The sequence below is a fragment of the Halyomorpha halys genome, unplaced genomic scaffold (genome assembly GCF_000696795.3).
Source record: "Halyomorpha halys isolate HHAL.00 unplaced genomic scaffold, Hhal_1.1 Scaffold596.1, whole genome shotgun sequence".
In the NCBI taxonomy this organism is placed as follows: domain Eukaryota; kingdom Metazoa; phylum Arthropoda; class Insecta; order Hemiptera; family Pentatomidae; genus Halyomorpha; species Halyomorpha halys.
The window spans coordinates 802,545-826,455 of NW_027106269.1; the positions used below are offsets into that span (position 1 = coordinate 802,545).

The following is a 23,911-nucleotide window of genomic DNA, read 5'->3' on the forward strand; positions in this document are numbered from 1 at the left end:
TTTTTTTTTTTTATCCAAGTCACAGTTATACTGTAATACTTATATGATTCTTTGTATAATAATAGTATTACACACATGTATTGAATTTAATTTACCAAAAAATTTCGAAATTATTTGTGTAGTAAGAATGAAATTTTTTTTAAACATTTATCGTCTTCGTCCTTGACGTTAATTTGTGAGGCAATTGCTTTGAACTGAATGTTTTTAGGAGTACTAAAATGGAATTGATTTAGTATCAATACTTGAAAAACTCTTTTTTCAGCACAAAATTACATATTTATTTATCTTATTTTTGCGTTTTAGTTAAGAAATCGTTTCAATTGCGAATTTATAAGTGATCCAGGAAAAGAGGTAAAGACAACTTCACACGTTTTGAAATATCACTTTTACTTAAAGGCAATATATGAGGCGTACGGGTGTAAAACATGGTGACTGAATTTTATTTAAAGCTTTAATTTAATTTAAAGGCATTTAAGGGTGATTTCATAAATTTCTGATGGAATCTTTAGCAAATTTGGTTTATGGATAAAATAACGATGACATTAAAGTAAGTAACTGCTGGTTGAAGGTCCAACATTGTAATTAACAAGCAATTTACTATTATAATTTTTTATTTACTGTTACCATGTTTTACGACAGAATGCCTCATATTTGTTTATTGACGAACGGATCGTTGATACAATTGAACAATGTTTATTTTGGAACATTGTTTAAACCAGTTAAGTTACTGAATGGACTGCTGTTTGTAGGGCTTCTTCTCTCAACCCATTAAAAAGTAATTGGAGTTGAGATAAAATCACGCCATACTAGCACTGATGGTATCATTACTTTTAACAAAATTTATCATATTCTTTAAAATAGTACTTATTGTTTGTTTTTTTTCATTTAGAAATATAAATAATATTTCGTTAAAAATAAATAAATAATAAATAATAGATAATAATAAATTCAAGCATCAAAAATTGTAATCAATATTAAATATAATTAAACCTTTCATTAGACAAGATAATTTTGCTGTTATAGTTGTTATAGATCATTTATTTATAGGTAAAATACAAAGTCCTTCTGTATTTTTATTTTTAGAATTTGATATTGCATAATATAATACATGTAATATTGAGCATAAACCAATCATAGAAATCTACCAATTACCTCGATATACTTGGAAGAGGAGTGGTACCACTGATTTCAATGAACCTTTTTTGGTGATACTGATCGAAAGAAACAACAAAAAAAAACATACAAAGGCATATATTGGAACATTCTTGCAAGTGATATCTAAAACCGAGAAAAAAAGTCACATATCCCTAAAAAAAAATGATACCGTATGCAACATTTGCTCCGCATGTATTTAATGTTTATTAAATACCAATCAATATGATTTTATATGTGAGTTTGTAGAATAAGAACAATAGATCATTGAATATCCTTTTTTAGTGGCTTCGAATACTCTTAAATAAGAATTTTCAGAAAATATTACGAATATTTTACCTGGCCCGGTCAGAATTTAGTAGAAACCAATGAAGACTATTGAAACAGTTCTGACCGATTAACTTTACGAAGCATGTCATTAAAGTATTTTTATAAAAAGAGTATTTGAGAACGCTACAAAGAAATTTGACTTGCTTTTAAAAAAAATAAAAATTCTTGGAAGCAATTTTTGATTTTGTTAACATTTGAAATCAATTAATGCAATCAATATATATTTTTTTATTCTACAACAGAAAATAAATCAATTGGTTTAATATTACCTCACAATGCTATAGTAAGAGCACAGTATTAAAATAATTTAGACCGACTGAAGTGGATACAAGTGAAGTGGGACAAAATATTACTTTATGGAGAAGAATTTTCATATTAATCAGACATTTTTTTCACTTACACTTTTCGCCTTACAGGCCTTCAGTATGTTTTACGAAAATTACAAAAAATTACAATAACTCAAACACGACTTAACTAATCTACAAGAAATTATGGAAGTGCTTAGGACCGTTTAAACTTTCACTTTCATGAAAAGCGGACTTTCGTTAACAAATCACAACCAGAGATATAAAATAAAATGTTTGAGAATTTATTCTTTATTTGAAATTTCTTTTACTCTTCCATATAAAGGTATACAACTTATAACACACTGATATGGGTTTGGATGAGCGGATATTTACCTATTCAACAGTTGTAGTAATGTCGGGTTTGGATAACATTGTGAGAAATTATGAATTTATTTCGTGATAAATCGTCTACAGGACATCAACAGAAAAAAAGTCTTCTATTAATCAAGAAAAAAAAATTCTAGTTTGCAATTTACAGGAAAATTCTTATTTAAGGGTTCCAAAAAGAGTCCTAAACTAAACCTGACTTGATTTTTCTGAAACAATTTTTTTGGCCTACTTTGCCATAAGAAACTTTTGGTTTTTGTAATTTTTACATACTTAAACTTGTTTAATATGATCAATAAGATTTTGTTATTACAGATTAATATTTCAAAGAACCTGAAATTTAACTTTGCATTACATGGCTTTTTCGCCTCAATTAATTACAAACTAAAGTCAGTGAGAACTGAAGCTTATGAAGCTCTCTTCGTCAGAAAATTATGATTTATAAATATATGCTTTGGCTGTCACTACTTTATGATGCACCTTTGTTTCATATATTTGTCCTATCCATGTTTAGGCGTTTACAATATTTTCAGAATAGCATGCTAAGATTAATTGTTAAAGGGACTTCCCTAAAGAAGAAGAAGACAGACATTTATGCCGAGCAAAAATATTAAAAATAAATGAAATAATTTACTCACAACACGCAATTTACTTCGATACTTTACAACTACTCGAAAATGAGGTAATTAAGTAAATATACCAAGTTCGGCCAACCGACATTAGCAACATATAACCCTAGGATGGAATCATTTTTTTTTCTATTTTTATTTTTAAGATATTCTAATTCCAAGCCCATAGGAAATATCTATCTTCCACCAGAATATATGACTGGGCGGCATATAGAACCCTCAACCGGAAAATAATGGAGCAAATTGTAATAAAATTACAATTACTGAGCATGGTTACAGCATAATAAAATACAGAGGATTAATAAGAAAAATAAATCTATTGTACATATTGTAAAGGTCTGTATCTGTATAATCTATTGTAAAGGTGGTATATAGTCTCATAAAATATACTAAAAATATAAAAATAACATATTTTTTTTCTTGGCTCTTAGAGCTCACCATTGGCAAAAAACCTCTAACACATGTCTTTTATCTTTCACCTAGTATAACTGAAAAAAACTTTTTTTTTAAATCAGTGTCCCTACGTGCGAAGACTCCCCTTGATAGTAAATATCCATATAAATTCATTATAATTTATTAATTCATAGATTATATAGATTGCTTACTTAACAGTAGCGCTACGTAAATTCCCACTAACTTAAGAACAAATATAATTAAAGGTCCTATCTTTTAAGAAAATTAAAGCTTTTCAATTATTTTCCTAAAACAAAGGACAATTATATGTTTCTTAAAGTTAGTAAACCATCGATATATTCATTATGGATTCTTAAAGATCCTCTTTCATGTTTATAAAGCAATTAATCTTTTCTATCTCAATAAAATCAACCAAGCTTAAAGCACTCGATCGATGAATGTTATAATATACAAAAACTATTAAAAAAAAAAATAGAAAATAATTACCGTCGTAGTATTGAGCACCTTCTTCTTGGAAGTGGTGGTGCCTCATACTGAGCTCCTCGAGGCCTGGTTGGTGAAGTTGAGGAATCAAGTTCAACCACAGCGACATCTTGTGTCCGCGGTAATGATTTTTCACCTCCGCTTCTACACCTAAAAATATTTCAATCGAAATAATTTTAAGATAAAACAAAGCACAATATATAATTTTAGAAGAATATTACCTCAATATAAAATTACTTAACCAGATAAAAATAAATTATTTCAGATTTTAGGAAAATGTTCATGCCTTTTCAACTATCATACTGCTTATATCGATTACTTTGTTACTTCATTGTATTTTATTGATTTATTTGAATCCTAAACTCGTAAATATATTTTTTAATTTGGCATATAAGCTTTTGATCCTGGCTACGAACAAGCATTTAGGGACAATTAATTAATCAAAACTGAAACAGGACACTATCATCAGTGAATTATTGTTGCAGTGGCACTTATCTTGGTCATATGGAAATTAATGATAATCAAGGTACAGTTACGGTGGATCTATTACCCACAAATAGAAGATTAAGCAGATAAAGGTTGTTTCCATACAAAATAATTACTTAACAAAAAATATTTTGTGAAATAAAAATCAATGAAAACCTTTAAAAACCTTGAAAGAATTGTTAGGTATACAATTATTGTAAATTAAATTCTAAATATCGTATCAATTATTTTAGATGAAATATTTTTAAATCTCAACAGCATTGTTTTACTTTTACCGTAGATGAAAATATTGCAAAGCAAGGTATTGCAATCGTTAAAAATTAAAAAAAAAAGAAAGAAAATATCTGTTTTATGCGTTCTACGGTTCCAATCAAATTGACAAACAGGAAGTACACATTTACATAATTGATAATATATTTTTATTTTTAATTTTCTGACGATTTAGAATAAATTTTGTAAATCAATGCACAATTAAAATTGTCTTTGATCTAAGCTAGTTTTTACTCGCATTAAAATAATCATACAAGGCTTAACTGCCAAATTTTTAAAATCATTTCCCCTAAAGGATCTTTAATTTAATTTCTTTTAAGTAATTAGCTATCTATTATTTTTATTAGCAATAAAAATAGGAATTCATTTTTATTCACATATGTGAATAATGATCTGAATTTAAAAAAAACTACCTACAACTTTTAATATTTTATATGTTTTAAATTTAATTTGAAAAAAAAAATTAAAAAGTACATAATTCAACATATAAATATCTATTCTTAATTAACATATATATAATGTAATTTCAGATAAAAATCTATCATCATATTTTTCTTTATTAACAAAGGCGACTAAAATGTATCATGATGATAAAGCCACAACTAAGAAATGGTGTAAATATAATGACGAATTCTTACGGAGATTGGATTATAAAACGACAGTGTTCGTTTTTTCGATTTTCCGCACCGTTTATCCACAAATTGTCATAATTCCAAAAAAAAATTACGGTTTTTGGCGATTACACCTTCGGACCTTCAGGACGCATCGGATCAAAAGAGTTTCTGTTATAAATTAGTTTTGAAATCCCATTTACTTGAATAATCTGTAAAATAAGTACTGAAAAATTCAAGACCACATGCCACTTAACAAAATATCAAAAACGTAGATGTTAAAGGGGGTTGAAGCTAAATACTAGATAACAACTATACGTAGGGACACTGCATATTTTTTTAATATATAGAAAATAGGTAATACCAAGCTGAAGGTAAAGTTGGTTTATAGAGTCGTATGTATCCCAAAAAGGTAGTTTTTTGTCAGTTTCTCCATGACTTTGGATAGGACCATTTGGATCTCTGAAACAAAGGAAGACAAACATTAATTGAATCAAACCTACTTTAATTGTGAGGTTATCGGGTAGTTAAAATATGATACATTGTGAGGCTATCGGGTAGTTAATATATGATACATATCAACATAAATTAATACATAAAACTAAATTGACAATTCTCTAAGCAAGAAAAGCAGCTTTTATTATTTAATATGTTGAGAGCTGATTATGAGGTGAATCAACGATTCATAAGGCGCTCACAACGAGTTTAAACAATCTCCGAACTTTAACAATTAATTCTTTGCTTGCCTTATATCTATATTTATATATGAATGTCATAGCAGCTCCACAAATATGACAAGTTTAAACTTACGAGACAAAACGAAATGGGCGCCGTAGGATAGAATGTAAAGAATGAGTTATCTCAAAGTGAGCAGTCAATAGCGACTGCCATCATCATAGTTAAATATCTTTGTTCGTTATTAGGATTTATAGTTTTCAAGCTATACAACTAAAGCAGAAAAGATGGTAAATCCCATTGGTATCACATCTTTTCTAGTCCAAATAGCAAAAGATCGAAATTTCTAGCTCAATTACAAAAAATTTAAAGCATGATTAAATATGTAAGATTATAATAATAATATAAGTTTACACTTATACTAAAAAAAAATTGCTTCCTTAGCCTCTACGATTTTTATCCTATAATATGCATATATTTTCATATGCTCATTTATTCCAACATTATACTAGTTATGAGCCTGAATAGAAATGATTGATAACATTACAGTGAGCAATTAGCCTTATAGTGCCATTTTATACTATTTTATTTTATTAAATAAAGCTTTACGTATTAACATGATTATTTCCCCTAACAAACAGTGAAGTTTTGAGCTCTATTTTTTCCATTTTCTATCACGATTCATCTTCACCGCAAAATATACAATTTTGGATTATTGCTCATTAAAAAGAGGATGAAATCCTTTGCTGAACATTTTCCTCACAGTAAACATCTTTTTAGTTTAAAGTAAACAGATTTTTAGTTTTCGAGATATTTGTATTTAAAAGCTAAACACATTGAGCGTTGTTCCCTACCACCGTTTTATCTCGAGTTTTCCGTTGAGTCACAAAATCAATGCACTCTACCATAATTTTTTATTCTTGAGATATTAAACGCAGGAAAAAAAAGTTCCACCTCATCAAAAGTTTAAAAAATGTGAAGTAAAAGGCTTCTAAGCTGTGTTAAAAATATTATTTTCTCTGTCCAACAGAATTTTTGATGTTCTTTGATAACTAAACCAATCATTTAAAAGCTACATATATTTGTTGAATTAAATATACTAAAAAAAGTTTTTCATTTTTATATCTAGTTTAATTCTAGAAAACTCAACAGGGCCTTGTTTTAAAGGAACTTTATTTTCTTTCCAATTATTATAAAATCTGTCATTATCTAAGAGAAGAAGAATCTTGTGAATTTCCTCTGGTTACCATGAATTTTTATCTCTGAAAAAAAAAATCGCAAGAGAGGATTGGAGCTGACACTGTAATGAGGAGAGGACTTAGAAATCTGAAATGAGAGAATTCTCCAGAAGAGAAGCCAAGGAGTGGGATACGTGACCCAGCCCTACCAATTACCTCGCCTCCTTCCCAGTAATTATAAGGGCCCAATGTCAGCCCTTTATTTTTACTGCCACCTCTGGTCCTGATAAGGATTGGTAATTGATTGTAAGTACTGCTAGTCAGAGTGTAATATATTTCAACAGGTGAATATGGACAACGTATTGAATAGGGCAAGAGTATATACACCTCGGATATCTTTAACTACATCCATGTGTATTCTGGGAGCCAGGTGAGTAATAACATTCAAGAACATATAATTTGGACAATAATTATTACTATTCAAATTTTATGTATGTGGATGGAATAAATAGATACATAATTTATCGAGGGTCAAAAGTTAACGAATTAACTAACGGTAAAGCGCTGAGTGGTAATTGCCTAAACATGATACAGCACTACGTACAAGTCATCTTCCACAATCTTTCCTCTAGTTAACCCTGCATCGGGTGCGGCTGATCTGACAGGCCCAGGATTCGGTTTTTTGTTATCTCTTCCGAAAAAGGGCCGAGTGTGACCTCTACCTCCAAGTAGTTTTCTAACTTTGTGGGGTGGTTCCAACCCGCCCAGTCAGTTCATCTCCTGCCATCAAGAAAGGGCGTCACACGTGTTTTGATCTGACAGGCTCACCGCGCCCGATTACGTTACAAACCTAAGGTCAATATTTTTACTTTAGATAGTAAATTCAAGCACTTCGCTGTTTTTCAATACTTGTGTTAGAGTCATTTTCGTCAGGTACCATTACCGTTTATGAATGGGGATCGTGTGCGTGTCAGGCTCACCGCGCCTTTCTGGTGTCTTTCAGGTTCCGCCCCTCTTAATTTTTTTTTAATTCCTCAATTGTTATTTCAATATTTCTTTGATAGGGATATTCTATAGGGAGACCACAATATTCGGCCTTTTCGGTTTCAACGACGAAAAAGTGTTGGCAACTTAGGCCACGTGCAAGAATAATTGCGTACTCCTGGTTTCTTCTGAGCTGGGAACCAAAGCCATTGATAAAAGTACTTGAGAAAAAAAAAACCTGAGGTCATAACGTATTATGATGCTCACAAAAATGGGGGTGACACTGTTAATCAAATGTGCGCCACATACAACGTGCAGCGAAATACACATCGATGGCCAATGACTGTTTTCTACACTATGTTGAACTTGGGAGGTATCAATTCCTTGGTTATTCACCTCATGAATCAATTGAAGTGAATTCCAAGAAGGGTTTTCCCCAGAGAATTGTCACATGAACTGTTAAACTGTTCGCTGTGTTCAGCGAAGCCAGCTGAAATTCGGCCTTCACACCTTGAAAATTCTTCTCAAGATCCCTCCCGCCTGATGATCGTCCAAAATCAACCCCTCCCCACCTCCAAAAGCGGTCCATGTGTTGTGATTGCATGGTGGAAACAGGAATACATCGGCTGACGAACTACTCGTGTGTGAAATCCAACCAAGGAATTTGCCTCTCATGCGAAACCACTCTATGCAACATGGTTTTCATCCTGTTCTTACGATCCTTCTTCGGATTTGGTGGACGATCAATCCAATTTATTTCTGTCCTCGCACATTTCAGCTTCATTTCTGACCCTTTTTTAATTTTTTTTCGAGGATAAAAGGTTCTATTATGATTTATATCCATAACCATGATATGAGAATTACGCATTTTGACTTTTTTTGGTTTCTGTACTTAAATAAATAATAACAAATGTTTTAAATTTATTTTATATATTTCCCTAATTGTCTACATCCTCAAACTGATCGGTAATTTTTGGTTTAATTAAATAGGGTGATTTAGGGACTTTACGAATTTATTGTATCTTACCGTGTGCCTGTCAGACTTACCGCGCCCCAATTTTGAGAATCCTTGACCGCGCCCTACGAAGGGTTCAGTATTTTCCAGTTGTAAGGTGTGAATAATGATCCCATACATCGTACATGATAATGTTAAACTAATTTTTGTAGGGAGAAGAAGTTAACACTTTCTACATCTTAGAACATTGTTGTGAGACATTAATAGGTGAATCATTACAAAATTATTCTACAACTTAAATTCCCAATCAGTAATAAATTATGTTTTATCATCCTTAGTTTAAAAAGTAAACTATTAACAGTAAGTATACTCTAATGTATATTATAGTTTTAATCAATACATTATACAATACTATAATGTATGGACAGTATTAAAAATGCAATTTATCGTACTGGAAGCATAAGGCTATAAGGATAGAAGTTATTACTGAAAAGTAAATGAATCACATGAAGTCTAGGCCAATCTACTACCAAATAAATAAAAAAAAAATGTTGCAGCCGAGTTTTGGAGAAAATCCTTTGAAGAAGTTGAAACCGATTACATAAAGTGGCAGGTCGGACGATTTTAATGACAAAGTTAAACATTTAATTTCAGTTTCCTATAACTTTCTGTTTTTGAGTAAGGCTGTTAACCCACACATACACATACACACACACTTGGTGAGACTTTTTATTTGGACTCAGGATACCTAAAAATATATAATTCCATCGAAAACTGGAATTTAAAATTTTTCATGATTGCAATATTGATTCCATTTATCGATAAGTGAAAGTGAACGAGAACGAGAACGTCAATATTGCTACTGAAATGTGTTTAATATCTCAATTTTAGTCTAATTTTTCTGAATAATTTAAACCCCACCACGAGAATCCAGTGATATCAGCAAACGGTCGTGTAGTCTAGGAACTCTCGACGGTCGGTGAGGGACGTTAAATAGACTGTTCAATCAAGCATCTTAAGCTAAGATCGAAAATCAATACACTCAAATTTTCTAATTTCGACCAAACACGCGGGTCCCGAAGAGAGCTTCAGCATTTGGTTTCGTCACCGGCAACGCTCAAAAAAATTATAACTGTTATGATAACTTTATATGTTTGTCTTATCGTACATGCTTCTTTCCATGTTTCCAATACAACTAACGACACGTGTTGAGTTACACGCTGTAAACACTCAAATTTATTGTAATTGTTGATTTCTTGAAAAACTATAGGAACATAACGAAGCACTTGTAAAAAAAATTACTACTACCAACATGTCTGATAACATCCTGAGATATCTGAAAGCCTGAAAAGGATAAGAAAGAGACCCCTACTCCTATAATATTTTCAGCGAAATAAACCGCAGAGATACGGCTTAGTGTTTTCTCCTCTCACGACTGACATAAAGTTGATGACAAGTAAACTGGATATTTGTATCGTAACTAAAGTTCAAAATATTCATTCGTTAAAGGAGAACTGACTATATTTCAAAGAATTAAATTCTTCATAGTTTACAGAAACTGTAATGAACTAGCTAAGTAAGGTAATAAATTCATTTCAAACATCAGTTGGTGCAGTTATGAGAGAAGCTACTGAGTGGATATCGCTTTAAAGACGAAGAAATATTAAGGTCCCGAGGTAAAATATAAATATTGTTCTTCTAATTAGCTATGTATATAATTATTATTATTATTTATTTGCAATACGTATATCAATTAATTATTCTTAATTCTTAAACAGTTGAGATTGTAGGTACTTATTCTCAATGTATTTTGGGAAGCTGAATTTGTAAAATATTTTCCTTAGCTCAATATATAAAAAAAAAGTATAACAATTATCAGTAATTTTTATTTCTGTGAAATCTTGTTAGTTGTCATGAAAATATTTTCTTATATAACTGCCTAAAACTTATAAAACTTGTAAAACTTATATGAAAATTTTAGTTAATATCCAACCAACAAAATCAAAGATGGTCGGAGAATACTAATTAACTTAGTTGTAACAATGTCATTAGATTTAGACATATTAAACAACGAAATATGATTTATTCATGATATTCTCACAAAAGAGTATTGCATCTTTACGCCAGAAGGAGCGCCACTCCACTTTATAGTTTCCCTTTGTCTGAAGTTTTATGTGGAAATGCTGTAACATTTTTATGAAGTAATATCTAACCTGGTGCCATGCAACTATTTTATGAACATTATGGCAAATTGAAAAGCTTCAAGTTTGGCGGTGGGGTTATAAACCTGAAGGATTCTAATATAAGAAGATGGTTTGGTTTAGCCATAAACCTGACACTCAAAACCGCGGTTGTGATTGCGGTATTTTTATTATTTTCTTGTTTTCTTTTTTTGGGGAGGGGGATAGCTTTTTTGTATTTCTTTTCCCACAGGGAATATTTTTCTATTCACAATAATAAGATTTACTGATAACTATGAAAAGAACTAGATAGTGAAAGGATGTGAATGACGGACTTTCAAAGTTGTCAAATTTTCAAATCTGCAGACAAATACGAATTCAAGGGAAAAATAAAATAAAATTATATAGTACCAGACGGTTGAGATTTATCAACTGTTTGTTTGGTTGTAGTAGAAGAGGTAGACGTTTTGTTACCGAGGTTAATTAAATATTTAAGAGGCATCGAAGTGGATTTTGTTTCTGGTGAGTTCAATAAAAGTAGACGGGCCTTACTAATAAGATCTACTTTGTATTAGTTTTTAAAAAAAATAAAGAAAACGTTTTTCTTGTTTCGTTTATCCTCAGCATAGTGGAGTTGTCTAATATAATCTAAAAGACTAAAAAAAAAAGATGGAACATATCTGTTATAAAATTTAATCCTATTGTGAGGATTCAGGAAGATTAAAAACAATCATACTAACCAACTTTAAACTGATCAAAACAAAATACACAAAGAATGAGTCAATGCCTAATTACTAAGTCCATCTCAAGAGGACCAATCCAAGACGAGTTCTGGAGTAAAAAGAAATTATACATTTCAATTCATTAACATATTTTGTTTTAAATATAGACCCATAAGGAGGTCTTTTTAAAAATATCACAGGTGAAATCATAATAAGTCATAGCCAATTTTAGATATTTCTTTCGCAATTAAGAATAAATTATAGTGTAGATCCCGAGAATACAAATTAAAAAGTTATAACTTTCTTGGAACTTCCGAATACTTTTTCCGTTTATGTTATTCATTTATTTTACATATTTACCATGTAATTGATTTCATAATTTTACATAGTAAACCCTATCATAATATTTTCCATTTCAATTTAGAATATTTATTCTTTTATCCGAGATTAATGATAACATAAATTAGCAATTAATTAGAACCAGCAGTGTTAGTTGCTACTTGAGTAATTAAGTGATTTATCATAATAATATTTTTAATGAATATTTTCAGCAAGTGATCTATTTATGTGCGACATAGGTTGTTTATATATATTAAAATCATAAATAATTAGTTTAAGCAGTCTAAAAAACTTTTTTTGTGCTTTTTTCTATTCAAGCAAAAAGGAAAACCTCACTACTTCTTATCTCCATTATCATATCTTCTTGGACATACTGTTCATTATATATCCATTTGCAAATTGTATATTTGTTATTTATGAGCTTCTTGGTCATTTCTGAAATACCAGGTATGGGAAGGGTTATCTAGATGTGAAATTTTCATTCGGCGGGACCGCCATAGAAATAAAAGTTGACCCTCCAGATAGATGCCGGATTCGATCCGGCGCTGCTGAAGGCACGAGAAAGTTAAAGTTGACGCTCCTACCCCCTCGGCTACAGTCCATATTTTTGAAGTTAAATCTTATCATCGGTTACGTTCACTTTTTGATTTACAGTACTCACAATTATATTAACACATCATATATTGATAACAATTACTTCATGAATTAAGAATGAGAATAATTTGTTTGTACTTATACTAATTACTCTATGTCCAACATCCTCCCTTTAAAGGAATTGTCCTAACCACTAAACAAAGAAGTACTAAATATTTTATTTTCATATTTACTATTTTTATATCTATTTATATTTTCTTTATTTTTTTTTTATTTTTAGGATGAAATATATTGTAAAAGTGCCTTTTAATTGTGAATGGAAACATTACTGAATTATAAGGATCTTTACGGAACTCAACAAAAATAAGTTTATCTACGAATCCAATTTATTTTTTTATTTTACATAACATTGCATTGTGTCTAGCTGATTAATCTAGAAATCCCAAGGGAATTTCCTTTCTTATTTTGCATCATTTGCTAATCTAGCATAAATCAATTAAACATCTAAAAGCGTTAAAGAGAAATAGTTGAAGGACCATTTTGAAATTTTAATTTCAACCTCTTTGAAAGAAGATTTGCAAACCCTCAGAGAGAAAGCGAACATTTACACTTCTCTGAGGTCATGTAATTAAATAGTTCTCAGCTCTAAGCGGAATTGCATTATTGCATTCTTTGATCAATTAGAATCCTTGATCTTCTTTTGCAGAACTGGAATCGTTTTCTAACGTTTCCGAGAAGTCTTTAATCTTCATTACAGCACTAGTAATGTTAGACCAGAATTGTTTTAATAAATTTAAATTAAAACTTTATAAATTAAAACCGCTAAATACTGCAAAGTTTGTTAGATATTTGAACAAAATATAATTATTTCCTCAGAAGGTGACAAACACGCGATAAAAGTCGACTGTATCATAATTAGTAATTAATGAAGGCTAGTAAAATGATTCGAACGGATCTAATTTATGTTAATAATTCTGTTCAATATCTTAAGAATGAGATCAAGTATCTGATAATGTGAAAGTAGATCACTTTCCTCCTTGAGATAAAATTGTTCCACTCACAATTTAGTTTTGCTGAGTGTGGCCAGTAGTACTGAAAGGTCTGAGAAGGAAATAAGAGACCATATGGTGGGTGCATAGAAGGAAACTAGTCAAAGGCTTAGTATTATTTTTCTCAGTTATATACGAGATTGTTTCACTGCTTCTCGAAGATCAAAGGTAATTGTGGCCATAAAGTTTTTAAATTCTATTTGTGACTGAGAAATAAATATCAGTGGTAGTTATTAATCTGTTTTTTTTTTCTCAAAGTTTCAGAAAATGTGACTGCTGTTAATATTGCTCAAGAAATAGGGGATACCATTCTATAGTTAACCAGTCTTGATTTGTAGTTTTAAATATCGTGTTAACTTTGATTATTGTAAAATTGATTTTATTTTAAACATGCCTTCAATATAATAGTTATTTAATGGTAATATCATATAAATAAATAAAAAATGTGGCTGCCTTGGGCCTAGCCAACAGAAATAAAACTTCTCAAAATGTAATGATGTATTAAAATATTATTAATAATAATCTTAAACTCGTTAATATTCCATTGTTGGCAATATCTTTTTCACGTTTTACCTCTTTATCTTGGTGTAGCGTCAAGATACAATTTTGAATTATACCACATTACAAGATGGATGAATTCAACTGGATGAAATGACAAACATGGTCTTGCTTACAGTATGCAGCTGTGATTTTTAGTTTTCGAGATATTTTAATCTAAATGCAAAATATTTCGAGCATTACCCTCACCACTAATTGCTGTTACGAAATCAATTCACACTCTTTTTTTTTCTTGAACGTGCCGTAGAACGTCGATAAAGAAGTTTCAGTTTAGTAAACATATAATAATTATTTATTTTAGTCTCCCTGGATATTGAATTACATCTTATATATATTATAATTTTATATAACTTTTTCATAGGATTTTACTATTATTAGGATATTTTTTCACATATATGTACTTGAGGCCATTTTTTTCCATGTCAACATTCTTAAATAGTGCTAGCTAATAATATCCAGATATTTATGATGTATTTTAAGAAGTGATTGTAAATTTCTCTAGATAGCGATAAACTTCAGTTTTGAGGAAAAAAAAAAAAATAAAATTATGTCAACATATTTTTATCATTTTTTTTCTTCATTTCATCTATTGACTTCAGACTTTTCTGACTCCTGTAAGTGGATTAAAAAGGCAGAATACTAAAAAAGTTCAATACCTGGTTCTAATTAAATCACTCAGATGATCGTTATGAAAATAAAGGATAATAGAGCAGTAATTATTGAAATGATTAGTTACTGAAATGAAGCAAGTGTATACCTGAAGGATTATCCAAGACCTGAAAGAAATGTATCACCTTGAGGCTCCCACATCAGGATTAGGTACATAAATATTTATAAAGAACTATTAAGGATAGAAACAAGGAAAGTAAAGAATTTCTTATTAGTAAAAATTATAAAATTCCAACTAATTTACAATATGAAGGAAAAATGACATTCTCTTTTTTATTTAACATGACAAAAGTTTTAAATACATTGATTAATATATATTTCAATGAAAAAAAAAACACGTTAATAATACGAAAATTTATGACGATTACAAAGTAAAAATGGTGTTTATAAAATTAAATATAGTATTTTAGGTAAAATGTTTGGTTATGCTAGTTAAAATTACAGTAATGAGGTAATATGGACTAAGTGTGTAATCGTACCTTTAAATCCAAACCTACATCTCATGATTGCTATCCTTTGCGTTGCATGAATTTTAAACAAAAATATTTAACAAACAAACCGCGCTAGCTCCCTATGTTAAAGTATAACGAGTTGTGAATTATTACGAGCTAGTTTTTAAGTAAAAGTCCAACTAGTACTTAGTTTCCTCGTACTAGTAGTCAGTTTTTGTGGCGAAATATGAGAATTTCAGATCTCTGCTGTGGGACGAATGTGTTAAGAGCCCAACTATAATATTTATTTCTAGAGTATTCAGAAAATTAGGCGTTGATTTCTTAGTTCAAGAGCTCTTTTTCAACATATTTATTTAATTATGGTTTACTTTTATGACTGCAGCTGAAAATAATAAAATGTATATCTCAGAGAAGCTTTCACTTTTTCCAATATTTACATCTGTAATTACTGCGAATACGAACTATTTTAAATTTGTCTCACATCCACTAATGCTTTAATGGTGATTAATCTTAATACCCCCGTGAGTAGTCTCTAGTATACACTTAAATAGATACTACTATTACTTAATTACCATTCTAAAAAAAAAAGGACTTAAATGAAACATTCGACTACAAATGGATAAACAACCTTTTATAATATAGTGCCCGCTTACTACATTCTACACTTATAAATCTATACTTGTTAATTAGATAACAAAAACTATTCCATAAAATAAATAAATAAATACAAAGTGATAACTTTTATTTACATTAATATATTCCTAATAAATTTACAAAGAATATTGCAATGTAGCCAACGTTAACCCTTTATTGCATCAACCTGTACAGACAATATTCATATCACAAATATATCATTGGATATCTTGACAATCTGGTAAGTGATTGATGTAGTAGGTAATTCAATGTTGATCTATCGTAATTCAATATTAACATCGTCTTATTTGCTAACAATATAATATCAATAATATTGCATATATAATATAGACTACAGTTATATAGTTAGCAGTTAATTCATACACTAATTCTTTATTTGTTGATAAATAAATGAAAGAATTTAATAACCAGATTTATTTAAACGAAACAAATTAAAACCTCATGGACCTCAAATTAAAGGCTCATGTACTATTCTTCCTATACTATAAGTTAACTCTAGTTGAACTTTTCATGCCTTCATTATTCTTTTTTTTTTTCACTTTCACTAAAAAGGTTCAATTTTTCAATAAATATGAAACAACTAAAACGATGAATTATGATCAAAAGGTTTGTTAATTTATTATTGCAGCATGTGTTTGGATTTCATGTAGTGATGTGTTGTCTCGGGTTGCTGAGTCTTTTTAGACACATTTGTGATTTTCTGTTCTGTTAATGTCTGCATAGGTGAAACTTCGACTGTTGAGCTGCTTGATGCTTGATGCTTGATCACTAAGAGAGTTAAGAATATCTCTTTAAAATAATTTTTTTTTTATAATTTATTTATTGATATTTACAACTGTATACACATATATACAACAAGTAAATTTGCTGTAGGTGACATAGTGACATGATAAAAACATGTGGAGAATCTACCCACTGATAGAACTCCAATAACATTTCTAGAGGAAAAGATCTCGAGCCCATCTTCTTTTCAGACGCCTAGGAGCCTTTAAAATACTCTAATTGTATTCTAATGCGTTACCGAATTTGAGGTATACGGGCGATATAGGTATTTTTGCCAACTTATTAATTGAGACGAAGCAAGTGGTCAGCGAACTCCTGTAACAGTGTGAAGCCGTGATTAAGGTATAGTAATTGTCTAATTTTTAAAAGGAACTTGTAATGCACCTCTGAAACGTCAACTATGTATAATAAATCAATGCAATGTACAATAAGTTTACTTTTGCACAACGTATTAAAACTTAAATAGACTTTGTACTAAATTAGGAAAGACTATTTTATTTAAGATTATAAAGTATGATATCGCTTGAACATAACTAGTTACTGAAAGGACTTTGGGCTGTAAGGATTGGTAGAAAGGGAAAGAATGTATGTAATTATATACATTAGAATAAAAAAAATATGAGCTAGTGATTATAGCAGATGAAAACTTTTATAGTTGTGAATTTGATAATCTATATTTACGAATAAGCTTTAGTTTTTCTTCTTTTGCTTTGAGAAACAGGAAGACAAATGGCCTGGTGAAAACATTTGGTTACTGAACACTTTTCCAGTCGATTGCCGGGGAATGAACCCAATATCCTATACAATCGAAATTTGTCTGGCGATAAGATAATTTAATACACAACAAAATTGCGGATCCAATGAGGCCCTAAGGGCTACTTTAATATTCTTCCCTCATTTGTATTCATTGCCTCGTCTCTCCTCCTACCTTCGCTGACATTTAAAAAAAGGAAAAAGAAAATTACATGAGCCAAAGAAGTCAGAAAAGGTCTCTTGATGGTTTTTGCATTTAACAAAACAGTCTAGATTCCATATTTTATAAGTCTCCGTAGTATTTTTGTACTTCGAGTTCTTTTAACACACTAACTAGTGGTTGTTAGAAGAAAATGTAGAAGATAATATTTATCTACATTATACAGTGTTATATGTACTGCATATGTGTGTTATATGTACTATGTAAGATTTAATTTTATAACCAAAGAGACTTGATTAAAATGCTTCTCCACGAATCGTATACATTGTAAACGTTTGAATTACATACTTGTATCCGTAAAGATAAAAGAATGTTACTTTATTCTTAAGTAATTTACTTTAATGTAGCTTATTATAGAATATTCAACTGCCTTATGTTTTGGTTTGGTATGATTCGCATACCTTTTTCATTTATTAACATAAAGTGTGAAATAAATTTCTCAGATATTGAGATCAGTTTCCATATGAGTTCAGTAGAAAATAAATTATTAATACAAATACTTATTTTTATTCTATTTCATCAGTGGTTCCCAATCTATAGCAGACCACTAGGCCCAAAATTGAATCTACGGACCAGCCCCATTCTGGGCAAGAGTTAAAGGTGTCTCTATCGGGTAATATTTTCTTTGTCACTTTTATTGCCCATTTACATGTTGAAATATTTTTGCTAAGACCCATAATCATGAATGAAAATTAATAAACAAGTTCTCACAATAAATACTCACGAAAATAAGTTACTGAACCGCCCGCGGACCATCCCAAGTATCTCGTAGACCCCTGCTTTGGAGCAACTGTTTTACAAGAATATTAATTTTAGTTCCTTTTCTGTTATATTAATGTATCTATTTGCCAGAAATATATTCCTGATAAGGATTTTCAACCTATTCAGTAAATGAATTGTGGATTCTGTCGCTACTTTCGTATTGTGCAACAAGCAAATTTTAATACAGGTGAGTATATTAAATTGTGTCCCATACAGTATATTTTTATTGACCTTCTAAAAAATAAAGAGAAATATTGTTCGAAGATCTTGATACAAATCAAAATATGATAGTGCATTCAAACTAACAGCCTATGCAAAAACATGTTACATAAATATTTGAAATATAGAAATAAAAATGATTAACAGATATATTTAACGTACATATTCGTAAATCACAAGTATTTAATTGATTAAATAATAGTTAATTAACAAATAGAATATAGGGAATTAATTTTTGGCTGTATGAAATAAATCAATGTAACCCACACAGAGAAACAAAAAATCAAATTTTAGAATTACGTTTTCAATTTATGTAGGCATTTGGAATTATTACTCTTATTTACCATGATTCATTAAATAACAACACTAATTAGCAATAGTTTTAATACTGCTTGCATTAATCCATTGGTTTGAATCAATCCACATATTTTGATTTTTTCTTTGTCTTCTTTTTTTTTTAAGAATTGAGAGATTTTCTTTGTAAAGTAATTAGAATATGCACCTCTAGTCACAGCAAATAACTTCACTGTGATCTCTAAAAATGGAATAATAATTCTTTTGTCCTTTCTAGTTTATCGGTGTAAAATCTTCTTGATCATCAACACCGTTTATTTCTTGTTTATGTCTGGTAATATGCAATTTCGAATGGAATGGTAATGCAGCCGTAATAATAGTAAAACTAGAATGAACTTGATTGGATGGACAGGATCAATTCAAGAGATTTTCCTCTTTCCAAGGTATGACACATCCTGAATTTAATTTGTATTTTGTAAATGAGATGAGGTATGTAGCATAAAACTTGTTAAATAACCAATCTAGTATTTTTTTTGTAAAAATAAAATGTTGGAAATTGTATGGTAAGTGGTTTTTTTACACACTAAATATTTATCCAAATATTTCGAATAACAATTCCATTGAATAAATCACCTTTGCAACAGATATTCTTATATCCATATCAGTCTTCAAATTATCAACTTTTCGAACAATAATAAAGTTAAATTCGATGAATAAAACAAAAATTGAAACCTTGATTAGTTGCAATCTTAACACCAGATATCCCTGTACTCAAATCAGTCTTCCAAGTTAGCAGTTCTTTGAACAACAATGAAGTCCAAAAAAGATTGGATGGATAAAAATATAAAATAAAATATAAGAACCCTTATAATCTAAAAAACAAAAATCAACTGGTATTCTTATATTTATATCATTCTTTAAATTATCAGCTTTTCGTACAACGATAAAGTCAGATTCAATAAATATGAACCTTGATTTCGTATCAGCTTAGCAACTGATATTCTTATATTCATATCAGTTTTCAAATTAATTTGTGAAAGTCAATAGCAGAGCACTTGGATAGTTTATTCAGGGAAAGACAGATTGAATATTCATTGGTCCCAGGACTTAGAATTCTATCTTGTCGTCAATCTATTAAGAGGAAGATCTTCCTCTAACAAAGTTACTTTTAATTAATATTTTAATATCAGTTTCCCTACCATATAAATTACTTTAAAATGCTCATTCTTATTGCATTCGAAACAGTTACAAAATGAAGGCCTGTGATTAAGAGGGAAACCATTCTACAGTGCCATTTAATATATTCTATGTAGTTGAAGACGAATTTGTTCTGAAAAAGTAATAATAATAACTTAATGATTTTGATATTTTACTTAATCGACCAGATTCACTAGATTTCTGAACTAAAGTATAAAATATGACAAATTATATCAATATTTATTTAGTTATGCCATCAAAAATAATAATCTAAGCAATAACTTAAACATTAGTTGAATATTTCGCTCAAAAAATCGTTACATACTTCCAAACGGACCAGTTATAATACATATTTATTTCTTATATTTGCAACAGAATAGTCCTGTAATAATTATTGGTAACTCAGTATATTGTTTTCCTAAGTGCCATCTGTCCTAAACACTTGCCAATGTTTTGGCTTTCCCAATGTATTAGAGATTTATGACCTTCACACCATCAGCTTTCTTCCTGACTCAAGTATGAACAATGGCTCAGGATTTTTGTCTATTTATTTTGTCTGTGTATTTATTTTGTCTATTTATTTTGTGTTCGCTCACACCTGAACAACCCTACCCATACAGAGTATTGTTCCTTGGGTTCAATAATCTTGGGTAATCTAAAATAAAAATATTTAAGAAGGGTTGTTTGAATTTATTATTATATTATTAAAAGTAATGTAATAATTCCTTGATTTATAAATCAGCTCTTCACTATTTCCTAATGTTCAAATTTACTATACATAAAACTCAACCTGTTACGGCGGGTAGGGGTTCGAAATGAACCTTTACTAGCCCAACCGTGAAAGAAAAGAATAGTCGAATTTTGTTATTTTTAAATAAGTAAACATAATAAAAGGAACAAAAAATATACAAACTAGAAAAAAAAAGAAAGCTTAAAACTATTACAAAATTAAATTAATTGAACAAAAGAGAAAAAAAAAATATTATTTCGTCGGTGATTGGTGGGGCCCCGGTTATGGTTGTTCTGAGAGGATATTCTCGTGGAAGTAGATCGACAAAAAGGACATACGTCCACCCGCCTTGTCCTCTTGGAGGATGAGTCGAAGAAGTCCGCCCGCCGTGGCTAAGATGATTTAGCTGGCGAAGATGGCCAGAATGCTGGCAACTACGAGTGCGTAGTGAGGAGAAAATGGAGAAGATATGTGTATGCAGTGAGATTTTATGAAGTTTTCTGTCTATTTTTCAGTTTAAAAAACAATAGAGAGAAGTTGTTTTGTTTTTGACGTTATAAAAATCATGTTTCAATTATCGATATGTGGACCATATGTTGGCCGCAACACAACCGCAACACAACACAACACAACAAATGATTCATGAATCATAATATAATTTTAATTTAGTTGTACAATACACAGTAATTTTTTCATGATCCATGTGTCAATAATTTTAAAAATTAGTTTTTACAAAAGTTAGCACGGAAATGCATTTTTGGCTATCCTAAAACTGTTACTAATTAGCTAGTCAATTTAATTAAGTAACATTTTTTTTGCTTTTAAATCCTAAATGGTGCATCCGACTGTAAAAGCTGTAGTAGGACAAAAATAAGAGCATTAAATTTTGCGCCAATTGATTAATATAACTTATATATGGTCATAAGATCATAAGGTCAAATTATCTAGACTTAAATAGAGGAGTGACCGTATCGAAAAGACCTTGTCTTTGGAGTGGACTCGTCCGAACTAAACGTGTTGTCAAAATATACACAGTCACTGAGTCTTCCTGCAAAGGAATTAGAGGTATATCAGTCAGGAGTCAACATATAGAAAAGATCTTATCTTTGGAGTGGACTCGTCCGAACTGAACGTATTGTCAAAATATACACAGTCACTGAGTCTTCCTGCAAAGGAATTAGAGGTATATCAGTCAGGAGTCAACATATAGAAAAGATCTTATCTTTGGAGTGGACTCGTCCGAACTGAACGTGTTGTCGAAGTGTACACGGTCAATGAGTCCCTCTAACCCTCCTCCTCTTCCCAAATAGGTCATCGACATCTTGTCGCTTGTGTTTGCCTTTGCCAATTTGTCACTATCTCTCAATTACACGAAGATTTAAAAACGAAGCCGCCTTCTCTCTAAACATTTACCTCAAATTCTTGTCCTGAATCATAACATACAGGAAACTGTTCGCCAACCTGCAATTCATTTTGTTGTCACCGACCAAGTTTGACTCACTAATATTATTTTCTGAATTATAATGTATATTCATGAACAGTAATATAATAATGTAAACATTGTACGTAAATATATAGCGCCAATCACTTACCTAAATATCTACTTGCACCTGTTTAAATTTTGTTAATAACGGACATCACCTAAAGTAAAAGTACAGAACAATAATAATAATTAGTACAGAACAGCCGTTTCCTGAGTCAATTCTAACTGGAAATTTATTATATTAAAGTATGAGATTATCAGATAACAGGATCTCATCTGATTGGACCGGCACTGCCGGGATTGTTAAGCTATTCTTAGCTTCTAATCTCCTATTAAAATATAAAATGGTTGCTACTAGAATTGACCAGCCTTGCTTCTCACCACTACTATCGTTTCATCTCGCGTCACAAAATCAATTTACTCCTATATATATTTTTTTTTCTTGAGTTGTATAACGTCGATAAAGAACTTCAAAAGATACGATATTAACATTCATTGGTTTCATCATTTGCTATTAAAAAAGGAAAATGAACGTAATAATATGAGTGAGTGAACGTAAGTAACTGAGTTAGTGAACGTATTCAAAAACCTTGTATGTGAATAGAGTGACGTTTGGGATTTGAATCCGGCAAGCGACCCTGTCTTACATACCTCTTGCCTTAAACTATCTGTTCTGGTTGGTTTTTGGACTAGCTGGTATACCATATGTTCTAATCATTAATTTATGGAACTCATTCGATGTTTAATGCTCACGATTCACAGGCGAATAAAAAAATAAAATAAAATATTTTCTTTTTAGTAATAGATTTAGGACCACCAGAAATTCGTCCCCATGTTAATTTTTCGATATATATACCCATTATAATTCATAATAATTTAGAGCTCTATCTAAAAGAATGAGAGTGGCCATTTACAAAACCATCGTAAGGCCAGTAGTGATTATTTTTATTAGGAAGGGGAAATAAAAAAAATTAAAAAAAGTAGTGATCTATAGGAGAAAAACATGAACATTTACAAGAAAAGTATTGAGAAAAGAGAAAAAAAGTATTGATAAGGATATGGAGAGGAGTCTCGGAGAATGAAATTTGGAGAAGAAGAAGGAATAATGAACTGATAGATCTGTTCGTAGCATAATGGCATCTTTAGCCAAAATAGCACGAATATGATGGTTATAACACGTTGAAAGGATTCCCGATGAAAGGATACCCTAAAAGAAGGTTTATGAGAAAAAAGAGGGAAAACGGAAAAGAGGAGGTCCCCGAATCAGATAGCTGGACGATGTGGAGGAGGAGCTAAGCTTTTGTATGTTGAAAGTTGGAAAGAGAAAGCAAGAGACCGTGTAGATTGGTTCGCTATGGTGGAGGAGGACCGGGTTCATCAAGGCAGTGTAGTGCCATAATAGTAATAATATA

At 30.4% G+C, this 23,911-nt stretch overlaps 1 protein-coding gene across 1 annotated transcript in view; it reads right to left on the reverse strand.

The window, feature by feature from the left end:
- LOC106684632 (neuroligin-4, X-linked) overlaps positions 1 to 23,911 on the reverse strand; it is a gene marked incomplete at its 5' end in the record, with an annotated part of 248,080 nt that overhangs the window by 2,324 nt on the left and 221,845 nt on the right. Inside the window, 2 exon segments of the mRNA XM_067044636.1 lie at positions 3,686 to 3,832; positions 5,414 to 5,511. Coding sequence (XP_066900737.1) covers positions 3,686 to 3,832; positions 5,414 to 5,511 — 245 coding nt within the window.